The sequence below is a fragment of the Manis pentadactyla genome, chromosome 3 (genome assembly GCF_030020395.1).
Source record: "Manis pentadactyla isolate mManPen7 chromosome 3, mManPen7.hap1, whole genome shotgun sequence".
Taxonomy (NCBI): Eukaryota; Metazoa; Chordata; class Mammalia; order Pholidota; family Manidae; genus Manis; species Manis pentadactyla.
In genome coordinates this window covers 63,117,699-63,142,731 of record NC_080021.1, presented here as the reverse complement: position 1 = coordinate 63,142,731, position 25,033 = coordinate 63,117,699, and the positions used below count along the sequence as shown (strand labels likewise).

The 25,033-nt window shown below is 36.9% G+C and overlaps 1 protein-coding gene across 3 annotated transcripts; it reads left to right on the top strand.

Annotated features, from left to right (window-relative positions):
• Positions 1–5,887: 5,887 nt before the first annotated feature.
• GDAP1 (ganglioside induced differentiation associated protein 1) lies at positions 5,888–23,701 on the top strand. Of its 3 annotated transcripts, none has more exons than XM_036887508.2 (6): positions 5,888–6,094; positions 6,800–6,992; positions 16,533–16,706; positions 17,922–18,016; positions 20,034–20,148; positions 21,140–23,701. In XM_036887508.2, the coding sequence occupies exons 1-6, from the start codon at positions 5,978–5,980 to the stop codon at positions 21,520–21,522; spliced, it is 1,077 nt and encodes a 358-aa protein (XP_036743403.1). In that variant the 5' UTR covers positions 5,888–5,977; the 3' UTR covers positions 21,523–23,701. The 3 variants fall into 3 exon arrangements, with proteins under 3 accessions (XP_036743403.1, XP_036743406.1, XP_036743404.1); XM_036887509.2 differs by having other exon boundaries at positions 6,006–6,094; positions 6,800–6,847; XM_036887511.2 differs by lacking the exon at positions 6,800–6,992 and having other exon boundaries at positions 5,960–6,094.
• The last annotated feature ends 1,332 nt before the right edge of the window (positions 23,702–25,033 follow it).

Below are 25,033 nucleotides of genomic sequence, written 5' to 3'. Positions count from 1 at the left end.
CATGGTAATCATTTCATAACGTACATAATTGTCAAATCACTATGTTGTACACCTAAACCAACATAATATTGTATGTCAACTACACTTCACTTAAAAAAAGAATTTGGAGCTAGAAGCCTTGTGTTTTAGTTCCTGCTCTCTCAATTATCAGTTCATATCTTGATTCCTTATTTCTAAAAGGGGGTTTATTGGAAAAAAATCAAATGAATATTGTTTTTAAAGCACTTTGTAAACTTTTACAAGAAATCAGATATTATTAGGGTAATGTTGGTACAAATTTGTTATAAGTGTTGGTTTAGTTTTAAGAGGATTTTCTTTTGATCCTATTTCCCCCAGTTTTTTTCTATGAACTCTAAACAAATGTGGGCAAAAAAATTCCTGAAGTAAAATAATTAGTGACTTAAGGAGTAGGTAATATTTACATATGATACTAGTGAAATCACAGCTGATTTATTCCTCATATACTGAGCCTGGATCTTGCAGTGGTAAGAATTCTGGGATTAAGTCCTAGTTTGACACTTACTAATAGTGTGAGGTGAGGAAATTTCTTGACATCTCTGTTTCTTAGTATCTTCACCTATAAAACAGGGATGATATTTCTCCCTGTCTTAAGTTTTAAGGATTTTGCAAATGTCAAATACAATCTACATATAAAGTCCTCAAAATAGTTCCTGGCAGAAAATAAACACTCCAAAAAATATTAGCAACCATGTAGTACAAATGCATTTTTGTTTGAATTGTTTGAATTATATATTTGCCCATATTCATGTATTTATTCTGAAATATACACCATTCATTGCAGTAGAAACACATGAGAGGGTGGACAGATATGTCAAGTCCTTTCCACCAGAAATATGGCTCAAAGTGAATTCTCTACTTAAGTATAGAGTTAGTTTAGTACATCATTATCATTAGTAGTCATTCTTCAAGAAACTAGAAAGTCAAATTATTATAAGTCTACAGTAACCTCAAATCTTGAGCCTCCTGAATTAATAAGTTGTGTTGGGTATTAAATAAGATTATTTGCCCTGGGAAGCAAGAAAGACCAGAGTAAACATTTTAGAGTTGCAAAAGTAAGTCTGGGCTATTCTAAGGTCATTGAGGCTTTTGCTTAGAAGCCTACAGGGAGCAATCTACATTTTTTGAGAGGGAAGTGTAGGAGTCTTGGCATCTTGAGCTGGTAAACTTTAACTGATGGCTTGGTACCATGTGGTTTTACTGGGCTGTTTTACAGAAGTGGTTTCCCTCTCAATTATTTAACCTTTCCTTTCAGATGTCGTAAGTAGCCTTTTGACTTTCGTACACTATTCTGCTCTATAAATTTTACAGTTGGGGCAAACTAGGGACTGAGAATTGGGATGGTTCATCAATTATACACTAAATTGGTAGTTCTCAAGCCCTGTGCACATCAGAAAAACCTGGAGGACTTTTTAAAACACCAATTGTTGGGCTCTACCTCCAGAGTTTCTGATTCAGTAAAACGTGCATTTCTAACAAGTTCCCAGATGATGATCTCTTTGTCCAGGGACCACATTTTGAGAACCACTCTGATAAATCAAGTACAGGAGGCAGATTGATTAGAGATCTCCCTTTTTTCTTATGTATAGACCAATTGCAAATCATACGCAATTCACATGGGGCAGATAACTAGCATGGGTCAAGACAGAGCAGGGAAAGTAGCTTCTGGGTGTTTAGTATTAATGTTGCTACTAACAGGAGAAAGTGTAGATCTTTATTTTTTTTTAGTTTTGAACTACGTACTTAATTATTATATTTTCTGGAGCATATCACCATTTCTGTTTTCTGATTTGTTGATTAAAAAAATAGCAGGGGATTGATTATTCTTAAAAAAATAGAGACCTCTTGTGGTCATTCATAAAAGTAACTTAAAAACAGAAACCTAGAGTATTATCATTTGTCAAAAGGTTTCAGGATCTCTGGCTTAGTTGACATACATTTAAAAAAATATGTGTATATGAATTACCTAATACCTGTCAAAATAGATGAGTAATAGGACTTTGCGTAATGGTGCATTTTATAAATGTATATATCATTTAGCTGTAACGGTTCTATATGATAAATTAAAACTTGATTGAAGCATAAGACATAAAGGCAAATGAATAAATCATAATTGTGTAGCTAAAGGAATTTTTCCAACCTGGATATATCTGTGTAGTTCTCATATCTGGTAGATTTTTATCATAATTTCATAGGTAAGGTGACTCAGGTTCAGAAAGATTATGTAATCTGTTATTTCATAACATCAATCAAATCCATTTTTAACTTTATTCAAATATTTAAAGGAATAAGGAACTTCAATAAATACGAACATAGAAGACAATCAATTTAAAGAGCCATGATCCACAGTCTGGATTCGTAAGTGTCAAATTTTGTCAAATGAAATTACCTTTACACATATAATTTCAAGAGTAGTAAGCTAAACAGGCAATAATAATAATAAAATTTATTGTTGCTTGTCATTGTTTGTTGTTGGTGGTCATGGTGGTGGTTACCTACTCTTTTTCTCCATTAATTTACAAGCAGTTTGGAGTATATTTTTGTATCAAGCCCTGTTTGGGGTCCTGAAGATACTAAAATGAATGACATTGAGTCTTTGCCCTTTAAGGGGATAAGAATGTAAAGCATAAGAAAGACCTTTAAACAGCATTTTGATATGGTAGTTTGTGCTCTAATAGAAGGGCATATACCTATGTGGATTGATTTTCAAGAAGGTGGGTATATTTTCTCCCAAATCTACCCCAGACTGCATAAAGCTTGAAAGTCCACAACTTTCTCTTTGGTTCAAAGCTATCATGGTGCAGTAGAAAATAATACTCGAAGAGTAGTCAGAAAAGTTGTGTTTGAGTTATATAGCTCTTTCACTTACTACTCTAGGATTTTGGACTAGTCTCTAGTCACCAAGCTTTATTTCCTCGATTATAAATTAGGGATGGTAGCTGCTTCACTATTAGGAGGCTATTATGAGAATCAAGTGCGATAGTAAGAAAGTGGTCTGTGATCTTTAATGCAAAAATTATACATTATGCCTTTTGTTTATAAGGCATGATTAATATTAAACACCAAGGCAACAATTAATTTATTCAGTATTTACCAGTTCATGGTTTTGCCACCTGGAAGATGTGCTAGAGAAAGTGTTCAGTGTTTGAAAGTGGGCAGACAGATGTGTGCCTATCTACTTTTTTCCTAAACACAGTGAAAAGAATGAAAAGGAAATAAAAATAGTAGTTGTCTGAGAAATGAAAGAAGTAGAACTATGTTTGGTTGGGATAGGAAAAAGTATCAAAATCAGATTAATATACAAACTTACTCATTCACAAGTCTTTAAGAGGTAAAAGCAGCATATATTTATTTATAGAAAAATTATAATATGCAGAAGCAAAAAGAAATAAAAGCCACTTATATCTTTACGAGGTTGATCTATTGAGGATAGGTTAAGACAATAACACCCAGAAAGCACCAAAAAATAGTGGTTTAAATAAGATGCTCGATTTCTTTTTCAGCCAAAAGTTTGGAGGTTTGCAGACTGAGGCTGGTGTGGTGGTTCTGCTCCCTCCAGCTCATGACTTGGTCATCCCTAGGGTGTGGTGCCTTCCTCATGGTCCAAGTCAGCATCCACCCTCCTAGAAGCAGGATGGGATGAAGTAGAGGTACAGGGCCAACAGTTTCTTTAAGGAAACATCCTAGAACTTGCCTTGCAGCACGTTCATAACATACCGTTTGTTAGAATGTAGTCACAAGGCCGCATTTAGCAGCAATGGAGCCTGGGAAATGCAGTCTTTATTCTGAGCAGTCATGTGCTTAGCTGAAATTTCTATTATCAACAAAGAAGGGGAAAATAGAATTTTAGGGCCAACTGTCAGTATTTGCTACAGTTATTTCCTTAGTGAAATTGCAAATAGAGGAATTGCTAGGTTTGAAGTTATGTCCATTTTCAAGGTTCTTGATGAATACTGACAAATTTCCCTTCAGGAGCTGTGTACACATTTGTACTCCAAGGACATATATGAATACTTAGTATTAAACACCAACACAGTAATCAATCAATTCATTCAGTGTTTACTATATGGCATCGCTGCTTGGCAGATGTAACAGAGAAAGTGCTCAGTGTTTAACAGACCTGGGCTTTTTTGTGAGGATTATTTCAGCTGTAAGTGACAGATGGCTGACCAAGAGTTTATTCAGATATTGAGGCAATTGAGTAAATTAAGGAAGGGGAATTGTATATGTTGGAATTGGGAGTGGGAGAATTAAAAATGAAGTTCTTTTGAAGAGGAATGGGAGAGGAGGATTATGTATGTAGCTGTAAAAAATTTGAAGCCTGAAGAGAAGAGCAAGAGTAATATGATGCCCTTTGAATGTCATGGGGGAGCTTTTCCGCATATGCTTTCATCAACTGTTATGTTCCAGGCACTGTCCTCAGTGCTTTACAAACATTCTCTCATCGAATTCCCACAGAAATCAGATATTTTTATATATTCATATTTTACATATGATCAAGTGAGGTCTCCAGAGAGGTCAAGTTAGGGTTGGAGCTAGAATGTAAATCTACCATTCTGTCTGAATTCAAAATTTTGCTTTTTCCCTTTCTATTCTGAAGAGTGAACTGATTAAAAAAACAAATTTAGAAAGGATCACTTTGGCTGAGCTTTTGAATTAACTGAGGGGTATAAAAAACATTATAACTTTAAACAATATAAAAGAATTAGGGAGAAAACAAGGTACTGTAAAGGGGAGGAAGGATCTTAAGAGATTTTGTCTCTTTGGGGGCCTTTTTTGACCTGAGTTGGATGCCTGCCTCTCTTTTCTCATAGTACCTGTGTTCACCCTAAGATTGATAATTCTCATCTCTGCTGTGGTTGTCTGATTATTTTGTTGTCTCTGCCACCAGACTTACATCTTGGGTGCCAAGTGTCAGGTCTTTTACATTTTTGTATTCCCAGGGCTTGGTATGCTTGCAACATAATAGGTGCTCAGTAAACATTTGCTGAATGAATTATACAAGCATTCTTTCCATGGTCATATTAATACATATTTACTGAAATAGAAATTTTATTAATTTACTATCATGTCAACTTTTAAGAGGCATACAGTAATAACTAGACTAGCATAAAATTATGATTTTGAACATGGCTATAAAGGAATGTTTATAGGGCAACTAAATTTATGAACAATATTGAGTACTACAACATGCCAGTATGTTTTGAGTGTTTAATACTGTATTCAGTTATTTAATTCTCACTAAAACCTTATGGGGGGTAACAGAATCATTATCTCCACTTTAAAAATTGGAAAAATTGAAAAACCAGGACACCAACCCTGGCAGTTCTGCTCTAAAAATTCTTTGTTTTACAACCAGGCTATTTTAACTTGCCATCGTTTATTGATTTTATTATTATTATTATTATTTCTGCATGACTCCACAGTAGCCTCTTCCAGTGAACAATCCATAGTTCTTTATCCTGTTATTTTCTCTGTCAGTCATAACTTCCCTTCTGCCAAAGGCACAGACTCTCCAAAAGGAACCCTAAGTATCTTGGGAAATTGCTGCTTCTCTGAGCATCTCTATTCCACTTCCAAAACTGATGAGTAGTTTGCAATCAACATTATTCATTACTCACTTTAATAATCGGGAACTCATATTTTAGATTGTATCAACATTATTCATTACTCACTTTAATAATCATGAACTCATATTTTAGATCGTATCCCCTAAAAAAACGTTCAATTGCACCTCCCAATTGGTCTCCGCAAGCGGAAGCTTTTACGAACAATTCCCGCCACTTTGCAGATCGTCCCTGAGCTTTTTCGTCGGGTAAACTACATTTCCCAGGCGTCTGTTCGTCTTTCCCGGCTCCAGGAGGCATTGCGGAAAAACGAGCGACGCTTTGCGGAGCAGTGTGGGTGCGAGAAGTAACGGGAGGGCAGTCCAGGGCCTCTCGCGCTCTCGCAGCCCGAAATGGCTCAGAAGCAGGACGAGCACAGAGGGGGCGCGCCCTTCATGGCGGAAGGCAAGTCGGACGAGGAGGTTAGGCTCATTCTGTACCACTGGACACATTCCTTCAGCTCTCAAAAGGTAAAGGCCTCGACCAGGGCAGGCGGCGCGGATCGCGTTTCAGCACCTGGACAGCTCCCCTGGGTCTCGCCCGGGTAACGCCCGCCTGCCGGCTCACCTGACACAGGCCTCCAACGCCCCAACCTAGGTGGGCGCTCCCTCGAGTCTAGGCTGGGATGAGGGAACAGGGAGAGTTAAGTCCGAGACAGAAAGGCTATATCGCAGGCGCAGCCATTCATGAACTGCGACCAAAAGGCATCCCTCTCGGGACTGTGCTGGAGGCCCTGTGGTCTGGGCCTTGGAGAGGGAGGCAGAAGGAAGAGCCTGCTGGCAACCGCAGAATACGACTCCCTCTTTGACCTCTCCTTGTTCGCATTCGCTCCCCTCGACAAGGCCTAGCAAATCTGTATTCCAGGTTTTTGTCTGGCGAGGACACATAATCAGGTTTACGACGCGGAGAAAGTATTAGTGTTGATGGAAAGGGTGACTGTGGAATCAATATAGCCAGAATAATTTTCACTACCGATTTTATTATATTTTCTAATTTATAAGAGTAAGAAACTAAAATGTATTTCACTAGTTAATTCCAGGAATATAAATTGTTAAAAAGAATGATGAAAATGTTAGTAAGTCCGGGAAGCACAGAAAAGCTGCTTGGTGGTATCCAGGGATGTCATTTTATTGAAAGCCCACATGCCTTGTAATAACCAGTGTGAACTCTTCCAGGTGCGCTTGGTAATTGCTGAAAAGGCATTGAAGTGCGAGGAACATGATGTAAGTCTGCCCCTGAGTGAGCACAATGAGCCTTGGTTTATGCGTTTGAACTCAACTGGAGAAGTGCCTGTCCTTATCCACGGGGAAAACATTATTTGTGAGGCCACTCAGATCATTGATTATCTTGAACAGACTTTCCTGGATGGTAATGTTAAGGCTATTTGTGATTTCTTGGATTTACTTTCAACACAAATATGTGTCCCCTGCTTTCCTTCCTTCCTTCCTCCCTCCGTCCCTCCCTTCCTCCCTCCCTCCCTTCCTTCCTCCCTCCCTCCCTCCCTCCCTTCCTTCCTCCCTCCCTCCCTCCCTCCCTTCCTTCCTTCCTATGGTGGGTTAGTGGTGAAAACCTTTTCCATTTCCATAAGCACGAGCCAATGTAACTCCATTTAAGGGAGCTCATGTAAACTACAAATTTTAATGGTAGAACGTTCCTTTTAAATGCACTTGCAAAAAACCCTGCAGGTGTATGGTTTGTGGTGGAGATTTATTAGCCTTAAAGTCAAATTCATAATATTGATTCTAAAGGTACACTATGAAAATCGGTTTCATCTACTCTACAGAATGGTTCCACCTTAAAAAAAATAGGAAGGAAAAAGAGGAATACAGTTTAGGCAAGGGAGGATAGAAATTGTAAACTTGGAGCTCTTTGGCCCTTGTTACTTCTGCACAGTTTGGATTATATCTTTTGTAGGGAATTACAGGACTTTTAAGTATAATCATATATTGGTAGGTTGTTTTATGTCAGGCATTTAAAAAATTCTGTTAGTCCTCAAAAGAACCTGAGACAGGCATGGTAGACTAGTTATTCACATGGTAGAAAAGAGAAACAGAGTGGTTGCCTGAGGTAATATAGCTACTTTATGGCAGGGTAGGGCTGGAATGTAAATATTTCAAATCTCAACTCTCATATTACACTGACTGTCATAGTCATTGCCGTTTACATTGTATCACTTGTTCCTAATGACACCCATTGAAGTGAATGGTAACTTCAGTGTTTGCCCAATATTATGCAGCTAATCAATGGCAGAATTGAGAACAGAACAGAGGGCTCCTAGCTTTCAGCTGAGAATTCTTCTGAAAAAGATGCTGCATGAGATCCAGTTACTCTTCATTTGCCACCAGTTATGTTGATGTTAATTCGGCAGGATAAAAACAGAATATAACCCCAAATTATTGGAAGCTGAGGAAGGAAATTAGCCAAAAAAATGTCCGAGGTAGTTAAAAGAAAATAGGTATGGCTCCTTAATGGGGAGGAGGAATAGATTAGCAATGAACTATTCGTATTCTTAATCCAAATGTTTAGTTCCCTAGGATTCTGGTTGGAGGTTTTAATTAGAGGTGGCCATTGATCTAAATTGAAGACTTGAAAGAACTGCTTTCTCCTGCACCATTACTTGCTCCCCTTATAATTCAGTATGCTGGGGACTGTACTGAAAATGGTGGATAATTGATTTCAGACCATGACTATTCTCAACCTTGAGCTTTTTGGAAATGGACAAGTTTGTTAAATAATAATTTTGTTTCTTGGGAGAAGTGATTATAATGTGAATAAAACAAAATTGTGTAAGAATTTTATTTTAAATTAAAAAATACAGTAAATGGAAAATCATATTTAAATCTTTTGTTAGCATCTCTTGAACTACTATCATTCTTTTCTCCTTCTCCTTACATTGTTTCTCTTGTAAAATACTCAGTAAAATATGTAACTTTATAACATAGCAATATTGATGATTATTAAGTTTTCTTAAAATTTTTTTTAGGCTTTTTCTTTTGCTTTGACTGTATAACAACAAAATTGAAATACATTGTGTCCTGCTCAAACAAGCGAAATATGAAGTTCTTCTTATTACTATAGATTGAATCAGAGGAGAAGGCAATGCAGGCTAAATATTAAGATGAAAATATGGAAACTAAAGACTTTAATTCTGGTTGTACCAATAGAATAAGCAAACAATCAAGAACCCCAGTTCCTAGTCTGAAGCTGCCACTAACTTGTTGTATATCCTTGGTGACTTGGCTTCTCTGTCCTTTTGAATTAGGGTTATAGTTTTACCAATTGCAGAGAGAAATCAAGTCCAATCAGTTCCTCTTTCAGTCTTTCTTCTTTTGTAGTCATTCAATTGGAAAGGGTTAAAAGAAGACTAAGGGACTTAGAACTCATGGTAGATATGAAGACAGCAAGAAAACAGTTACATAAATGAAGACTAGTCTAGTTTATTCCAAAGTTTTAAAATAAAAAACAAACATGTTATCATTGTTATCATTAAGATAATTTATGTTTATCAGTAAGAACTCATGGAGATTAGGAAAAGAGCCAGACACGAAACAGACAAATGTTATCTCAACTGTCAAAGGGTGAAAGGTCAGTTCTACTGGTTCTTGCTACTTAAAGCGTTTTCCATTGGTCAGCAGCATTGGTATCAACAGAGCACTTGTTAGACCTGCAGAATCTTAGACTCTACCACAAACCTCTTGAACCAGAATCTGCATTGTAACAAGATCCTCAAGTCATTCATGTATACATTAAAGTTTGAGAAGCACTCCTACAAATTACTGTGGGTTAGGTAATTGCTTGAGCTTTAAGAAGTGCTATTAATTACTGTCTTAAAGTGTGGCAGAATTCTAGAATGGATTGTCAAAAAAGAAAAAAATATATACACATAAATATATACATAAACACAATTTTTGAGGATCTCAGTTAAAAGGAACTGGCTTAAGTTTTACATTACTTGAGGATGTCTTTAACACTTAAAAAAACCTGAGTCTATTAAGTGCTGGCCATGGTTCTAGATATAATGTATTAAGTAGAGCATTTGAAATTACTTCATATGATACCCTTGTGGAATAAAGGGACAAATATGGCTGGATGAAAGTAATGCACATTTTCAGATGAGTAAACCACCATATTGAAGAATATTCATTTTAAAATTTCTTATACCAGGTTGCCCATTAGCTATAGACTCTGGTTTTACTTATCCTATAATAATTTTATCACACTTAAATTAGTTCAGTTACTTGCAGACCACTGTAAGCCCCTGAGTTTACACACAGTATCTCTCATTAACAACTGTTTTCCCAATGCCTTGTATGGTGAATGTTCTTTAATAGAAGCTTCATAACTATTTTGAATGATTAAAATGAATGAATTATTGAAAACAGATGTCTGCCTGGGCAGGGCTTTCTTTCCTGGTGTTCTGATAGGCATCAATTCTCAAACTTGAGCCTAGCAATTCTATAAATGACTTGAATAAAGAAACAGTAGAAATGCTGTTACATTTGCAGGTGACAGAAGCTGGGATAGTGTGATGACTAGCTTATGAATGCTTGTCATGGAACAATTAAATGGAAAAATAAGAAAATTTAACAAAGTAAGTGTAATATATGAATTTTGTTCTTAAAAATCAGCTGCATTAATGAAGGATGGGAGACCTGGTTTACTAATAAGTTGCCAGTAAAAGTCAATAACAAAATGGAAGGTTAGTGTGATCTCAAATTGTTTGAAAGTATTTTTTCTATCCAGAACCTCACAAATTGTGACCCACTACATTCTGAACTGATTGGAACATGCAGCATTTTGTCCAATTATGGATGGAACTTTGAGAAATGTTGACAAGTTAGAATAAGTGAATGGATTTCATGAGGTCTATAGTTGCCCATGGTTATAATAGGAGTTATAATAGGTTTTAATTAAGTGTAACCAATCCTCTAAAGAATAGAATATAGTCACTGGTATGTTCTTGGCTGTTATTTACTGTCCTTTGTTCATCTGTCATCTGGTGATTGTACTAAAGATGATTACTTTCCCATAGACCTTTCCCAGCCTTTCTGTGTAATCATTATTTACATATTTGAATTCTTACGCTTTTGAGATAACTTCATTAAATAATTGGTAGTACTGAGGGAGAAATTTGATAGCCAAGGCAAACCTTTTCAAGTGTTAGTGTAAAAAAAGCAAGTATCTAAGTTGGATGATTGCTATGCTTGATTTTTTTTGTTTTTAAAGCAATTACATGGAAAACTCAGTGATACTCCTAAGGTCAGAACTTGGGTCAAAGGAAGAATTTAGAAGTACTCAATTATGGCTGCTCAAACAAGGGCTTGCCAACAGCAATCTGTTCATTCTTTTAGGAGAAATCAATTGGGTTAATTGGTGTAAGGTTGTGGGGTAGTTCAAAGGTCCCAAATCATTAGAAGCTTACTAATCTTCAGATATAATTTTATTCTATAAACTTGATATAATACAAAACCTTTCTGTAATACATGTTTGTGTGATTATTACTACACAGTTTTATAGACTCCTTTTCATGTACATGACACCTTTTTATCTTTGGGCATGTAATGAAGAATAATGTTAAAGTGTTAAACTGATCAAGCTAGATGAGATATGATAATAAGTAAAAGGAAACACAGGAACAGTGGATGTGGCAAGTGAATATACACACAATCTGGAATTTTAAATCTAGATTTCCTTATATTACTCATAACCTTTCAGTGAATTTTAACCACCAAATAAAAAAATAAATGTGGGCATGAAATAACTACAAAATATTAAAACATAATCTATTTATTACTGCCAAATAACTTAGTGGTAACTTGAAATCATGGATATCGTATGGTGAATATTGAATTTTAGTAATTTAATGTTATATAAGAGTTCTCTGAAGATTATGTCCTATGTATGATTTAAAGTGTTCTTAGGAAATATAATTTGTTTGGAAATAAGGTATTCTGGTGTGATATTAAAGTAACATACAAGTCTGATTAGAAAATGTAAGTTCATTTTACAGACACAATTTTATGAAAAGTCAACTCAGATTTTAAAATAACTAATGCTGAAGTCACTGCTGCATTAAAAATACATGCTTATTTGTGTAAGGCATTTCCACTTATTGGAAAGGTTCATAGAATAACTAATTTTATGTTTATTACTAAAAGGTTTTCATATATAGTTGAATAACTTTATATGCCTTATAGCACATCTACTGAAATTGCAGATTAGCACAAAGATTCTAGTGTGGAGAAAATATGGTGGTATATGCTAAGGAAAATAAAACAAGTCTTTAACACTCTTGATTGAGCCAAGAAACGTGGTTTTTAAAACTAACTTTAAAAAGAAAAAACTTTTTTCCAATTTTAGTGGATAGATGGTGGTGTTAAAATGCAGAAGTCTTGGTTCTGTATTGTGTGTATACAATAATTAGAACAAACTGTCTGTTAAAGGAGTTTTTAACCCCCAATTATGAATGTTTCTGTTAAAAGTCTTGACTATAATACCAATTAAATAAAAAGTAGTTAAACATTTAAGGAATAAAATTTATTGAAAATAAAGCTACAAATTTGGCCTTGTCTCAGAAAATCCTGTATGCATGTAATGAATTTATGTAATTTGACACTGTAGGTAAAAATTGCAATAGTTCCAGAACCTCTTGCCTGGCCTTACTTGTTTTATGTAACAAAGGTGTTCAGTGCTCCAGCCTCTGGCAGTCTCTGGAGACCAGGGATAGAGAGAAGCTGTTCTCTCCTCCCCTCTATTGCAATTGGTCTGGCACTTGTCAGTCTCCAGGGCTCTGCCTGCAGAGTTTCTCCCAGAAGTGGCGGTGGGAGGAGGCAGGGGAGAGGGGAGGGTGTGCTGGGATGAGAAAGGAGCAGAGAGGGAGATTGGCGGCCAGGGGAGACCTACAGAGCCAGGTCTCTTGTGAGCAATAAAGAGCTTCTCCCCATCTAGCTTTTCCCTTGACTGATTTTTTGGCTTCACCAGTTACACTTGTTTATTCGCTCTGGGCTGGGAACACGCTTTCCCCCACCCTGGAGCTACCCACACCATATGTTTTTTTCTCATCTGTGTTTAGATTTGATCTTTCCAGTTCCAATATTACAATAGCCTTGCATTGTAGTCAGTCTGTAACCATATCTCTTGCTTCAGGTTCTAACTTAATTGTTTACCATTTTATTATATATTTTTTAATAGTCTGGTGTGTATGACTAGTTGAAGGGAACAATTTTGTTTAGCTGCATGATGTATATTACCTTATATACCAATGTCATCGCTAAGTGATCTAAGTAAAATAAAAAAAAAAATCAGCAAAGGGATAAAGATGGAAATCTAATCTGTTTTTACTGAGCTAATAAGGCCTGAAAGTTATTCAAATAGACCTTGGGGTACTCTTTCTTGAAAAAAGAGTAAAATAATGCCTCCTTTATCTACCCTCACTGGGAAATGTAGGAAATCAGCAGTTAGTTTAGTAAAATAATGGAGGCTTATCCCTTTAAGCCCCTAAATTCTTTTTATTTTTGCCCTTGGGGAAACAATGTACTTTTTTTTTTAATGGCTCAGGGCCTTTGTTATTCTACCCAGCAATATAGGAACTTGAGAATGTAGGGAGCTTCTGTCCACATTAAATAGCTGCAGAATACTTTTATTGTTTCTTTCTAATTTTTAAAAATAATTCCTTTTTTCTCTTGTTCTTTAGCACATTTTTCTGCTTTATGTCTATCTGCTTGTTTCTAATTTGCTGCCTACATTTAGGTGCAATACCAGACCTGCCTTGCCCTCAGTTTTTCTAGGAACCCAAGTTTTATGCCAATTTATTTATTCTTATCTGTTCTTCCAGTTTAGTCATTAATCCTGGCTTCCTCTACTGCAACCATGTTCCCCATTGCTGGGAACTCTTCTCATTGCCTGCTTCTGAAAAGTCCCTTGATTCCCTTACTTCTGGAAGTATTCCATTGCTTTCTCACTCCTGACTAAGGTAGAATACCCAGAAAATATTTTCTTTTTTTTGTATTTAACAAAAATGCTTTAGGGAAGGATTGGAAAATAAAATAGCATCAGAGAGGGGATATCTCCTGTATACTTCAAAGGGAATTCCCAATTGTCCTTGAAAAACTGTATTCCAAAGGCAGTGGACACGTGTGCTCTGGTGTCAGGAGGGCAATGGCAGCACTTTGCATGTGTGATACTGGACAGGGTTTCCTTGAAGAGACAGTGGGCCTGGAAGAGAACTTGGGTCCAGTGGGTATTGTAATCTCTGTCTGACAAAGTTTTTTTTGGAGATAGTTACATAGTAATGGTGCACTGAGTAGAAGAAAATTATTTTCATGGATTTAAACATCTGTCCTCTGAAAATTCAGGCTTGACCAGCTGGAACTTCCCCAGAAAGCAATTAGGTCTTTTTCCTGCTCTCATGTACTTTCCCAGGAAGGAAGTGGTGTGCTCTTCTGAAGACAAGCCCCAGGCCTGGAATCAGAAAGCGGCCAGAGCTAGTAGTCAAAAATGTAATGAGTTGGAAAGCATTTTAAAATGCTGTACCATTTATGGTTATTAACCTGAGGTTCTTGGGCCCCCAGAGCAGTGGTTCTTAAACTTTCTGGTTGAGGATACCCAGAGCTTTTGTTTATGTGGGCTGTATCTATCAATATTTGCAAAATTAGAAATTGAAATAGAAAAAATTAAAATGAATACAGAAGCCCACACTCCCCTTAACTGTTAGAGTGATGGAGTCATCATGTGTTGTGTAGCCTCTGGCAAACCCTGCTATACGCTTTGGAGAAAGTAAGACTGAAAAAGCAATTAACATCTCAGTATTACTATAAAAGTAGCTTTGACTCTGTAGACCCACTGAGAGTGTCTTGGGGAAGTTCAGTGATTCTCAGACTACACTTGAAGAACTATTGTCCTCAGTGGTCTATGAATAGAATTCAGGAGATTTGGGCCCTTAGAGGGGAAAAAAATTACGTATTTATTTTCTCTAATTTTCAACAAAAACATACCATTTCCTTTCATGTCCACTGTAGGCACAATCCACAGTTGTTATCTTTGTTACCAGTGAAAATCACAGATATATTCATAACATATCAAGTTATTGCAGATATCTTAAAATATCAATTATGTTCATAACTACTTTGAAATTATGGTAGTTATTAGACCTGCTGCTAGATCTTGTTAATGTGTTAATAAAAAGGTACCCAATTTGTATTTTATAATTTAAAATTACTTTGGTAACTGTATTTTAATATAATCAATTTCCTTTGCAATCCTGTCTTGTATGCATTTAAGACATTATTTTGAGAAGAGGTCAGTGGGCACACAAAAGATTAAGAACTCTTTAGAATTTCAAGGCCCTAGAAGTCCTCCAGTGTGCTGTCCTCATGCAAATGTCTGCTGTGTATTGGTTGGGATCCTGGTGATATGCTGAGATCCTGAAAGGTCAGCAGGCAGGTGTGCTGTAGTTGGGTAAATTCCCTGTTGACAAGCAGTATGTACCTGACACTTCATTCTTGGTTATTCAGTGCAGCCTTTAGAATTGTACTCCCCTGCAGGAAATTAGATATTTGCCCATTGGTTTGAGGAGTAATCCATCTTCTTTTTTCTTAGAGAGTCAGAAATAGCCTGTTGGATTAAAAAGCTTGTTCTGCTTGTTCTGGCATTATGAGAGCTTGCCTGAAATGCTCAGCAACCAACTCTGAATTGTCAACACTTATGAATGAGTGTGGGATGCTCAAAAGGATTCTAAATTAAATAAGTAACCCAAACTAAGAAATAAAGAAATAAATTGAGGCTGTTCTTTTCACCTGTTGGAATAAGCTTGTTGGCGTTTTTCAGGAGTAGTTTGAATGTCAGAAGTGGAAAATGACTCTGAAAGGACATAGCCTTGACCTTTGGATCATGTGATTCATTTTTATTCTTCTTGGCTTGTCTCTCAAATGTAAACCCTTTGAAGATGTTGTGATGGTGAAATAAAACAGAGCACTGCATTAGGTGTTAGTGACTAGTTTTGTTCTGCCTTTAGCTGTGGGATATTGGGAGAACATCTCAGCCTCTATATCTCAGTGTCCTCATTAACTACTACAGATATTCTACAGCTCAGATGGTCTATAATAACTAGAGGTCTGGGAATATATTCATTCATTCCATTGAAATTTATTGGACTCCTAACATATTGGAACCAAACATCATACTGGGCATTGGCGATTCAATAGAGAACAATACATGGTCCCTTCCCTCAAGGAGTCTAGAGTTTAACCAGCAAGTAAAGATTCATATAGAGCCCTCTCTCCAGAGATAAAATATTGGAAATTTCTGGCAAATTTCATGAAGATTGTCAATTCACATTCTCATAACATCAACAGGGTCATTCTTAATATTAATTGGAACCTCTGAAAAGGTCCCTTATCAGCTTCCCATAATGAGCTTTCATTCACCCAACCAACCCTTACCAAGGGTCTAAAATATATTAGACACTCTCCTAGACCCTGGTCACAGTTCCTTGCCCTGAAGGGGTTCATGGGGCAAAGAGATACAAACAACTAAATAAGGTGATAAGGGCTAAATTGAGTATGTACAAGGTATTCACATATACAGAGGAAGGTATACCTGACCCAATCAGATGCTGGTAGTTGTAGAAGGTCAGGGAATGCAGGAGTTGGCATATATAACTAGATTTTGAGAGCTGAGTAGCAATTTTCAAGGTGGAGAAGATAATGCCAGTGTGATCATGGTTTGGGGTCTGGTCTGGTATCAGCTTATTTCAAATTCTGAAGCCTGGGCTGGGGTAATGTCATCTTTTAAATGCCTTGATATAATATTGAAAATGTTATTGATGAGTGGGTTGGGGCTTTTGGTTTTGCTTTTGGACATAAGATCCCATTTGTAACTTTTTCTTCAATGTTCATGTATGTATTTTAGAAAAAACACCCAGGTTAATGCCTGATAAAGGAAGCATGTATTACCCACGGGTACAACATTATCGAGAACTGCTTGACTCTTTGCCAATGGATGCCTACACACATGGCTGCATTTTACATCCTGAGCTAACTGTGGACTCCATGATCCCAGCTTATGCAACCACAAGAATTCGCAGTACGTAAACAGCTTAAAGACCTGGAATTCTGTCTCAAGTTTATTTTAATTCATTTTTGAGATCCAGCCCATCTCATGAAGACATAGGGACAGGGTTGTTGAGTCTGCTTCATGGAAATGAGTCTTATAGATTGATCCATGCACCAGTTGGGTTAATCTGTGCTTCAGCTGTTTAGCTGTATGTTTATTGGCCATAGGAGCTGATTTCTAAGTTGTTGGCTTTGATGGCTAAGCCTAGATCAAAGTCAGAAGAGTGGTCTATGGAAAAGTAAAGAACACAGTGTGTTCTCATGGACAGATTGGCTAGGAATCAGGAAAGTGGGGATGTGCTGGGGACTGTGGGTAATTGAGCTTACATTTGTAGTCTTAATATTTGTTTAATTACTATTAGCTGATGTAAGGCTGTCTGCTGCTCTAACTTCAGTGACTGGAGATTTATTGAGATTGAGTTGTGATATCCAGCTCTTCCCTTTCCTCCTGTCCTGAGGATAGGGTAGGGTCAGTGCATGAGATGTGGAGCAGAAGCGGGTGTGCTGTATGGCACAGACCATTGGGATAGGAAGGGAAGGGAAGGGGGGCTGTGGTCAGACTCTGGGGGTGTTTGACTAGGATCCTTCAAACCTAGATTTCTAATTCTAGGAACTATGTTCTTGCATTATGTCATACCTCACCTTTATCACTCTCTTACATTATTTTTCTTTCTTCCTGATACTTCTCCTGTCCCCTCACCTCTTTCTTCCCTTCCCTTCCCTCCCCTTCTCTTCTCCCCTGCATTTTTCTCCCCTCTTTTCTGGTTTCTCACCTTCCTGTTCCTCCTCCTTCTCTTCATAAGTGTTCATTATATGATTTCAAACAAGTATTATGACTACAATGCTATCACCTGGAGTTACTTTTTTTTTAATATGGCCCATTCCTTCCCTTTATATAGACATTTATTACAGAAAAATGGAAAGGTATTGAAAGGTAATGCAGTCACCCTGCACTGAGCATGGATGATGTACTGGCCTTGCTTCAATCCCTGGCCTATGTCGCAGACACTCTGACAGTTCCATTTTAAAGCTGAGGAAACTAAGGCACAGAGAGGGTCAGTCCGAGGCAGAGGCCAGGTGTGAGCCGCAGAGCTAATGCTCTCACCAGCGAGTACCCTTGCTTCTCTTGTTTCTAGTAATGAAGGGAGGAAATGATTTTCCATTTCAAAAATGATTTTGTTGTCAGGCCAAATTGGTAACACAGAATCTGAACTGAAAAAACTTGCTGAAGAAAACCCAGATTTACAAGAGGCCTACATCGCAAAGCAGAAACGACTTAAAGTAAGTAAACCAAGCTGTCCTCAGTTGACATCCACTGTTTGTATTACATGTTCTACTTTTTTAAATAGAAGATTTCCAGAATATCTTCTATTAAATACCACCAGTCACCAATACATATATTATCTTTGGCTTATGGTTTGCTTTTGGAAATAATTTTTCTTTATTAGATTTCATATTCAAACCTAATGAAACAAGTGCTTAAAAAAGAAGATATTGCTCATGATGCTTTCTAATATATATAAGATGTAAAAGTGAGTTAATAAAATATTCTAGGAATCTCTCACTTCAGGTATACTGCTACTTAAAGGCATTGCTAGCCCTCTATGACTTCTTTTTCTTGTTTTCCTACAAATAAGGCATTGGCAAGTTTATTCCTCAAAATATACTCTTCTCCCGCCTCTTGTTTTTTTTGTTTCTTTTTTTTTTTTTTACCTTTAGACTACCTTTACCCATTTCTTCCTCTCCACTCTCCTTGCCTCTGGCAACCACAGTTCTGTGTATTTATGAGTTTATTTTTTTTTTAAGATTCCACATATAAGAGGAATCATATGGTATTTGTCTAATTTTTTTGAAATAGATCTGCCTGACTTATTTCACTTAGCATAATGCCCTTCAGGTCCATCTATGTTGCCACAAATGGCAAAATTTCATTCTTATGGCTAAGTAATATTCCATTATATCTATGTACAACATCTTTTTCATCCATTCATTCATTGATGGATACTTAGGTTGTTTCCATATCTTGGCTACTGTAAATAATCTGCAGTGAACATGGAGATGCATCTATCTTTTTGAGTTCGTGTTTTCATTTTTTTCAGATAATACCCAGAAGTAGAATTGCTGGATCACTTGATAGTTATATTTTTAATTTTTTGAGGAACCGCCATGCTATTTTCCTTTGTGGCTGTAACAATTTACATTCCCACCAACAGTGCATAAGGGTTCCCTTTCCTCATGTCCTTACCAGCACCTGTTATTTCTTGTTTTTTTTTTGATTATAGCCATTCTAACAGGTATGAGGTGATATCTCACCTTGGTTTTGATTTGCATTTCCCTGGTGATTAGTGATGTTGAGCACCTTTTTATATACCTGTTAGCCATGTATATGTCTTCTTTAAAATAATATTTTTTTTTTTGCTGTTGAATTTTATAAGCTCTTTGTATATTTTGGATATTAGTCCCTTATCAGATAATTTGGAAATATTTTTTCCCATTCTGTAGGTTGCCTTTTCATTTTCTTGATGGTCTCTTTTGCTGTGCAGAAGCTTTTTAGTTTGATGTAGTCACATTTGCTCGTTTTTGCTTTTGGTGTCAGATTGAAGAAGTCATTGCCAAGACTGATGTCAGGGAGCTTACTGCCTGTGTTTTCTTCTAGGAGTTTTATGGCTTCAGGTCTCATGTTCAAGTCTTTAACCCACTTTGACTTGTCTGCCTCCTAAGGAGCCAGGCTTTGCTTCATCAGTCATAGTGAGCCTTTGTCTTTCTGGAGATTTTTATCTCATGGCTCAGCAGCATGTGTAAGCTTCTCCCATATTAAAAACATGGCAAACATCAACACCCCAACCCTCCCTTAAACTTCCCATCTTCCTTTATCTCAGCTAAGTGAGCTTCTCAGCAGAAATGCCTGTACACATAGCACTCCTTATTTTCCATTTGCTCTTTAATTCACTTCATTTAGATTTTTCCATTCTCCCTGCCCCTTCCTTTATTCATTCACTGAAGACTGCTGAAATTCCATTCTTGAGTTGGGCATGAGAGGAGTCTCTTTGTACCCCTCATATTCATTGCCTTCTCTGGTTATCTGGTCCCGCAGGAATTGCCAGTGAGCAGTGGGTCTGGCTATTTCCACAGCCAGAGCATCTTCTCAGCTTTGCATTTTGCTTTAACAAAGTTATTCTATTTTTCTCATTGTTTAGAATGAACAGGCTCCAACTCTGTAAGAGTTTATATCTGCTTTGCTCTACATTGATTGCTTTTACAGGCATAAATAAACTGTTTAGTTATTTTTGTTAATTAGTCAAAGCTGCTTGACCATGACAATGTCAAATATTTGAAGAAAATTCTTGATGAATTGGAGAAAGTCTTGGATCAGGTTGAAACTGAGTTGCAAAGAAGAAATGAAGAAACCCCAGGTAGGTTCTCATTGTATGTATTTTTTCTTCTGAATACCAGGAGTACTTATCAGAAAATTCTTAGATTTCACCAAAAACATTCTGTAATCTGTTTTTTATTGTTATTTATGGGCAGTTTAAGTTAATGATAGCAACAATCATTGAATTCAGTAAAGCCCAGGTGTGTAATTGTAACTCAGTCTGCATCTATGTGAAATATGACTGGTGAAGGATTTTTCTGCACAATCTAAGATATGGTTGGAAGATTCCTACCTAGCTTGTTTTACAGATTTGTAATTACAGGAGTTATTTTGTAATTAACTGAGTGATAGTTGAGTATAACTCAGTGTGACCTGAGAATGCTCCCTCTAGTTTTTCCCTTAAGGAAAGAACTTCCAGTCTAAAGTAAAGTATAAAATGGGGCCAGCCTTGTATACCTGCAGGACAGCTGGTGACTATCCCTGTATTGTACGTGTGAACCTGACTTCATGATGAAGCTGTTGCCCAGGTGCACTCACACAGACAGCAAAGGTGAAGACTGTCTTACCTGAAACTTGCTTTACAACGGGGATTTTCTTTTGCGTTAAGTCATTAACTAGGAGTAGCAACTACTCAGTAGCATTTCAGGCACAGGTTTATGACTTTTCCTAAAGTACACCTGTTGTTTTCCTAAATCAAAAGGAAATATCTGTTAATTCCTCTGGCTTGAAGGCTCTCAATTCCTCAGAATTCTTTACAAAATGATAGATAGGCTTTGAGCTCAAAAGGCTCCAGTTTCACCTAGGAATTTAGGTGGGAAACAGATGTCAAGCAAGTTTCCTTTACTTGGGATACATTTGCATGGATTTTTTTTTTTAGCATAAAATTACATGCAGAGTGTGGTTGTCAAAAAAAGGTTTTATGGCCATTCATTTTTTGCTATAGTCATGTTTGCCCTCAAGACTGAGACAAAATATAGAGTCTGTCTGTACAGCACTTGCCCCTAATTCTCCGTGTCCCTTTCTCTGATTAGAAGAGGGCCACCAGCCTTGGCTCTGTGGAGAATCCTTCACCCTGGCAGATGTCTCTCTTGCTGTCACATTGCATCGACTGAAGTTCCTGGGGTTTGCGAGGAGAAACTGGGGAAATGGAAAGCGACCGAACTTGGAAACCTATTATGAGCGTGTCTTGAAGAGAAAAACATTTAACAAGGTTTTAGGACATGTCAACAATATATTAATCTCTGCTGTGCTGCCAACAGCATTCCGGGTGGCCAAGAAGAGGGCCCCGAAAGTTCTTGGCACCACCCTCGTGGTTAGTTTGCTTGCAGGAATGGGATATTTTGCTTTTATGATTTTCAGGAAGAGACTTGGCAGCATGATTTTAGCACTGAGACCCAGACCAAATTACTTCTAGGCATGTAGGGATCTCGTGGTGGCAGCTCCTCCAACCATCCAGCTAGACCCTTGTCCGTTCTTCCAGGCTCAGTGAAGAATGACCCTGGGCAACTAGTAACAAGCATAATTTACTTTACTCTTTGGGTAGTTTATGAGCGAAGAGGCAATGAAAATGTTTTTGTGGGCTGGTAAGTTTGAGAATACATCCTGAAAACATTTGCGAGGTCAAGATATATAAATGCTGACAGGTAGAGAATAGACCTTTAATTCAAGTCTAGTTCAAGTTCTGAATTATGTATTTTGGGAGAAGGTTATTACTGTGAGCAGACAGTAATAATAACCTGTGATTGCCTATCACTCTTCATCTGAGACTATCTGGATGCACTGGATGTTGAATAGTTAGCAACATTTTCTCCTGGAGTTCAGAAATGATCTTTGTTACATGGGTTCAGAAAGCAGCATGGCATGTGCTTGGGTAGTGGGTCTTCTGATGATCTGGGAATACAGATATGCCCACTGTACATTAGGGGAGGCTTGTGTTTCAACACAAAAACTGTTGTGTAGGCTTATGTCTGTTTATTGTTTTCAGCAAAGCCTTAAAATATTACAGAGGAAGGTCTAGTCCTGGCCTGCAGCAATTAATTTAGGGGAGATAAAATAAGTCGACAGTGATGTCTACCTGTATTCATTCTTGTATATCTGAACTCCTTGAGGGGTTCCTCAGTTCATCTGGAAGGGATAATCCCAGTGCATCCCATGAACACCCATGGAACTGCATCATACAGTTTATGCTCGGGAACACTCTTATGGTAACAGGAAGTGTTTCTTTGGAGTTGGCCACAAATGTTTTGGGAGCAGTTTTAGGTCTCTGGTAGGAAGTATGTAATAGAGAATTATGAGCTAAGGTTCCAGTGAACAACAAAAGCTTGCTTGGACTGCCTTTTGCACAGGTTGGCTGTGCAAAATAGCCGAAGAATGTACTGACTTTTTCATTAGTTGGAAGCAGTCATGCCTGAGAAACAATGGCTTTTTTATGGTAAATGATTCTATCATTCCATTTCATGAATCAGTTTTAGAAAATCTTGATGAAATGGATGTTCCCTGTTTATAAAAAATTAATAAATAATGTCTCCAGTGTAAACTCAATCCAACAAGTATGAACAGACTGGCAGCTTTTATGATGTCTTAATTTTGCTCCTCACTACATTGTTGTATAGAGCGTCTGAAATTGTTGCTCGGACATTCCAATCTGTGTATTCATAAAAGAGCCACGAAACTGATTATTGAGTAGTTCATCATGTTTCAGAGTTCTTTATGGCACCGTTAGAAGAACTCAAACATGAAGAAATCAAAATTGGATTTTTATAAAAATCTACGTAGGATATTTACTGATGTAAGGGTTGTTAAGAATAAAGATTAGAAGCCCAATGCTGGGTTTTCCTTAAATTTACATTATTACTGAATCAGAGAAGACCTTCTAGGAAGTGTTTATAATTTTATGCTACAGTTTCACTGGAAATACGCATGTGTCAATATTAAAGATCATACATCGTGGTGATTTTACTTGTAATGCAGATAGCCTTGAGTTCTTTCAAAACGTTTGTTTAGGGATATGGTGACCACTAGATGTCACCATTCATCCAGTAGTCTGAGATGAGGCATTCTTTAGGTTCAGCAAGACTTCTGATACAAGTGAAGATAAAAATTAATGACCTTAATTTCTGAAATGAGGGCATCTCCATCAGATCATTCATCTGTAAAAAAGCTTGAGGCACATGTAGTATTGATTTCTAATGTTTTGAAAGGGGTAACTACCATACAATATCAAGTTAAAGAGCTAAATGTACACTATTAGCAAATAGGCACTTTTATGTATTTTCTTTTTCACAGTCATTGGTGATTGGCCAGTGTGCTACTGAGTTTCCAAAATTTGTATAAATATCACGATTAGATATGTGAGGAACTGAATTTATGTTGGCTATTTATGTCTTACACATAAATACTATTTTATTGTTATTGCAATTATATGCTTTTGGATCCATTTTCCTTACCGCAGATGTAAATTGCTTGCTAGAATTTTAGTAATTACTGATATTGACATCAAAGTTGTAGATTTTGGGTATTGTTGAATGTAATAGAAAGATCAAGATACTGTTCTGCCTGTAAGATCATTAAAAGTAATTGGAAAATAAATTTGAGCACTAATTTTGTAATCTTTTTGAGAAAATGTGTATTTTTCACTAAAATCAAAACAAGGTGTGATAATTAAAGTAAAATAAGCAGAAGTTAAATATTCAAGATTCAGCTATAGGATGTCATGTTTTCCTTATAACATACAATTACTGATTCAAGATTTATTTATATCCCACAATTTTACAGTTAAGAAAGGCAGCTTAAAAGATAATATATTGATCCTGATCACTAAGTTCTTTTGCAGCCAGCCACCTAACAGCAGATAACAGGAAAACGATAAGCACCAAGAGAGTATTTTTTTCCAAAATGATTTTGTTTTATTGAGTTATGGATCATGAATATTCAAAGTACCATCCATGTTTTCACCTTAGTAAGCTTTGCCATTATTGTAATCATCAGATAGAAATTCAATCAAGTGATACACAACTCTGTAATCTGCTCAGGGGAAAGCACCATGGTAAAGACACAGAAGTCAAATTAATGCAGTAAGTAAATTAGGATTTAGACAGCATTTATATTGCTTATGCTAAATGTTTGGCCCATTTACATTGTTATTCTCTATTTATTCATATCAGAATATCTTGGTTTTCTAATTCCCCAGAACACTTATGTTTTCCTACATAGGGTAGAAGTTCCCAAACCAAGTGAGGAATTGTAGTTTCTAGAGTGAGGGTAGTAGTTTTAATTATGTATTATGCTATGAAAATGAAGAGAGAGGGAGGGAAAGAGAACTTGCTTTGTGGGTTAGAAAGAAGGTGCCTTGATGAAAGCAATACCCTGCATTATTTGCATTTGAGTTGAGCCCTGGAAATTCTGTCTTATGAGGGAGAAAGAGTTGTTATATGGGGTAGAGCAGGGCTCTGATATAAAGGCAACAAGGCCATGTGGAGCTTAAGACAAAGCATGCTTATGATGGGCCTTGATGTGCTGTTTAAATAGGGTGGTGTATCCATCCATAGTACCTCCTTTGGGGAGGTTGGAAGTTTTTTGTTTTTAGCCTTTCACTTTATTCATTATTTATACATAGGGTCCTTGATTACAATGTGCTGTCAATAAACTAACTCCCTTATTAAGAGAAACCAATAGTATGGGTGAAAATATAAAGATGTTAATGAAATGTAAGGCAAAGTGTCAGGTTTCCATGCCAACAGCAATTTTCACACATATATGTATGTTAATTTCTAATCAAACGTGATTTTTCAGGCAGATAGCCAGTATGTGTAACTTTTTGTATAATCAGGTCAGCTATGTTTTGAATTTAAGAACTTGATATTCAACAGTCACACATAATCACCAAATACACATCAAAATAAAAATGTACTTCCAGAGATTCCATA

Coding starts and splice junctions, on each gene's coding strand:
- GDAP1 (XM_036887508.2), top strand. CDS start 5,978: ATGGCTCAGAAGCAGGACGAGCACAGAGGGGGCGCGCCCTTCATGGCG. Junction 6,095..6,799: donor ATTCCTTCAGCTCTCAAAAG/GTAAAGGCCTCG, acceptor GAACTCTTCCAG/GTGCGCTTGGTAATTGCTGA. Junction 6,993..16,532: donor TGAACAGACTTTCCTGGATG/GTAATGTTAAGG, acceptor TATGTATTTTAG/AAAAAACACCCAGGTTAATG.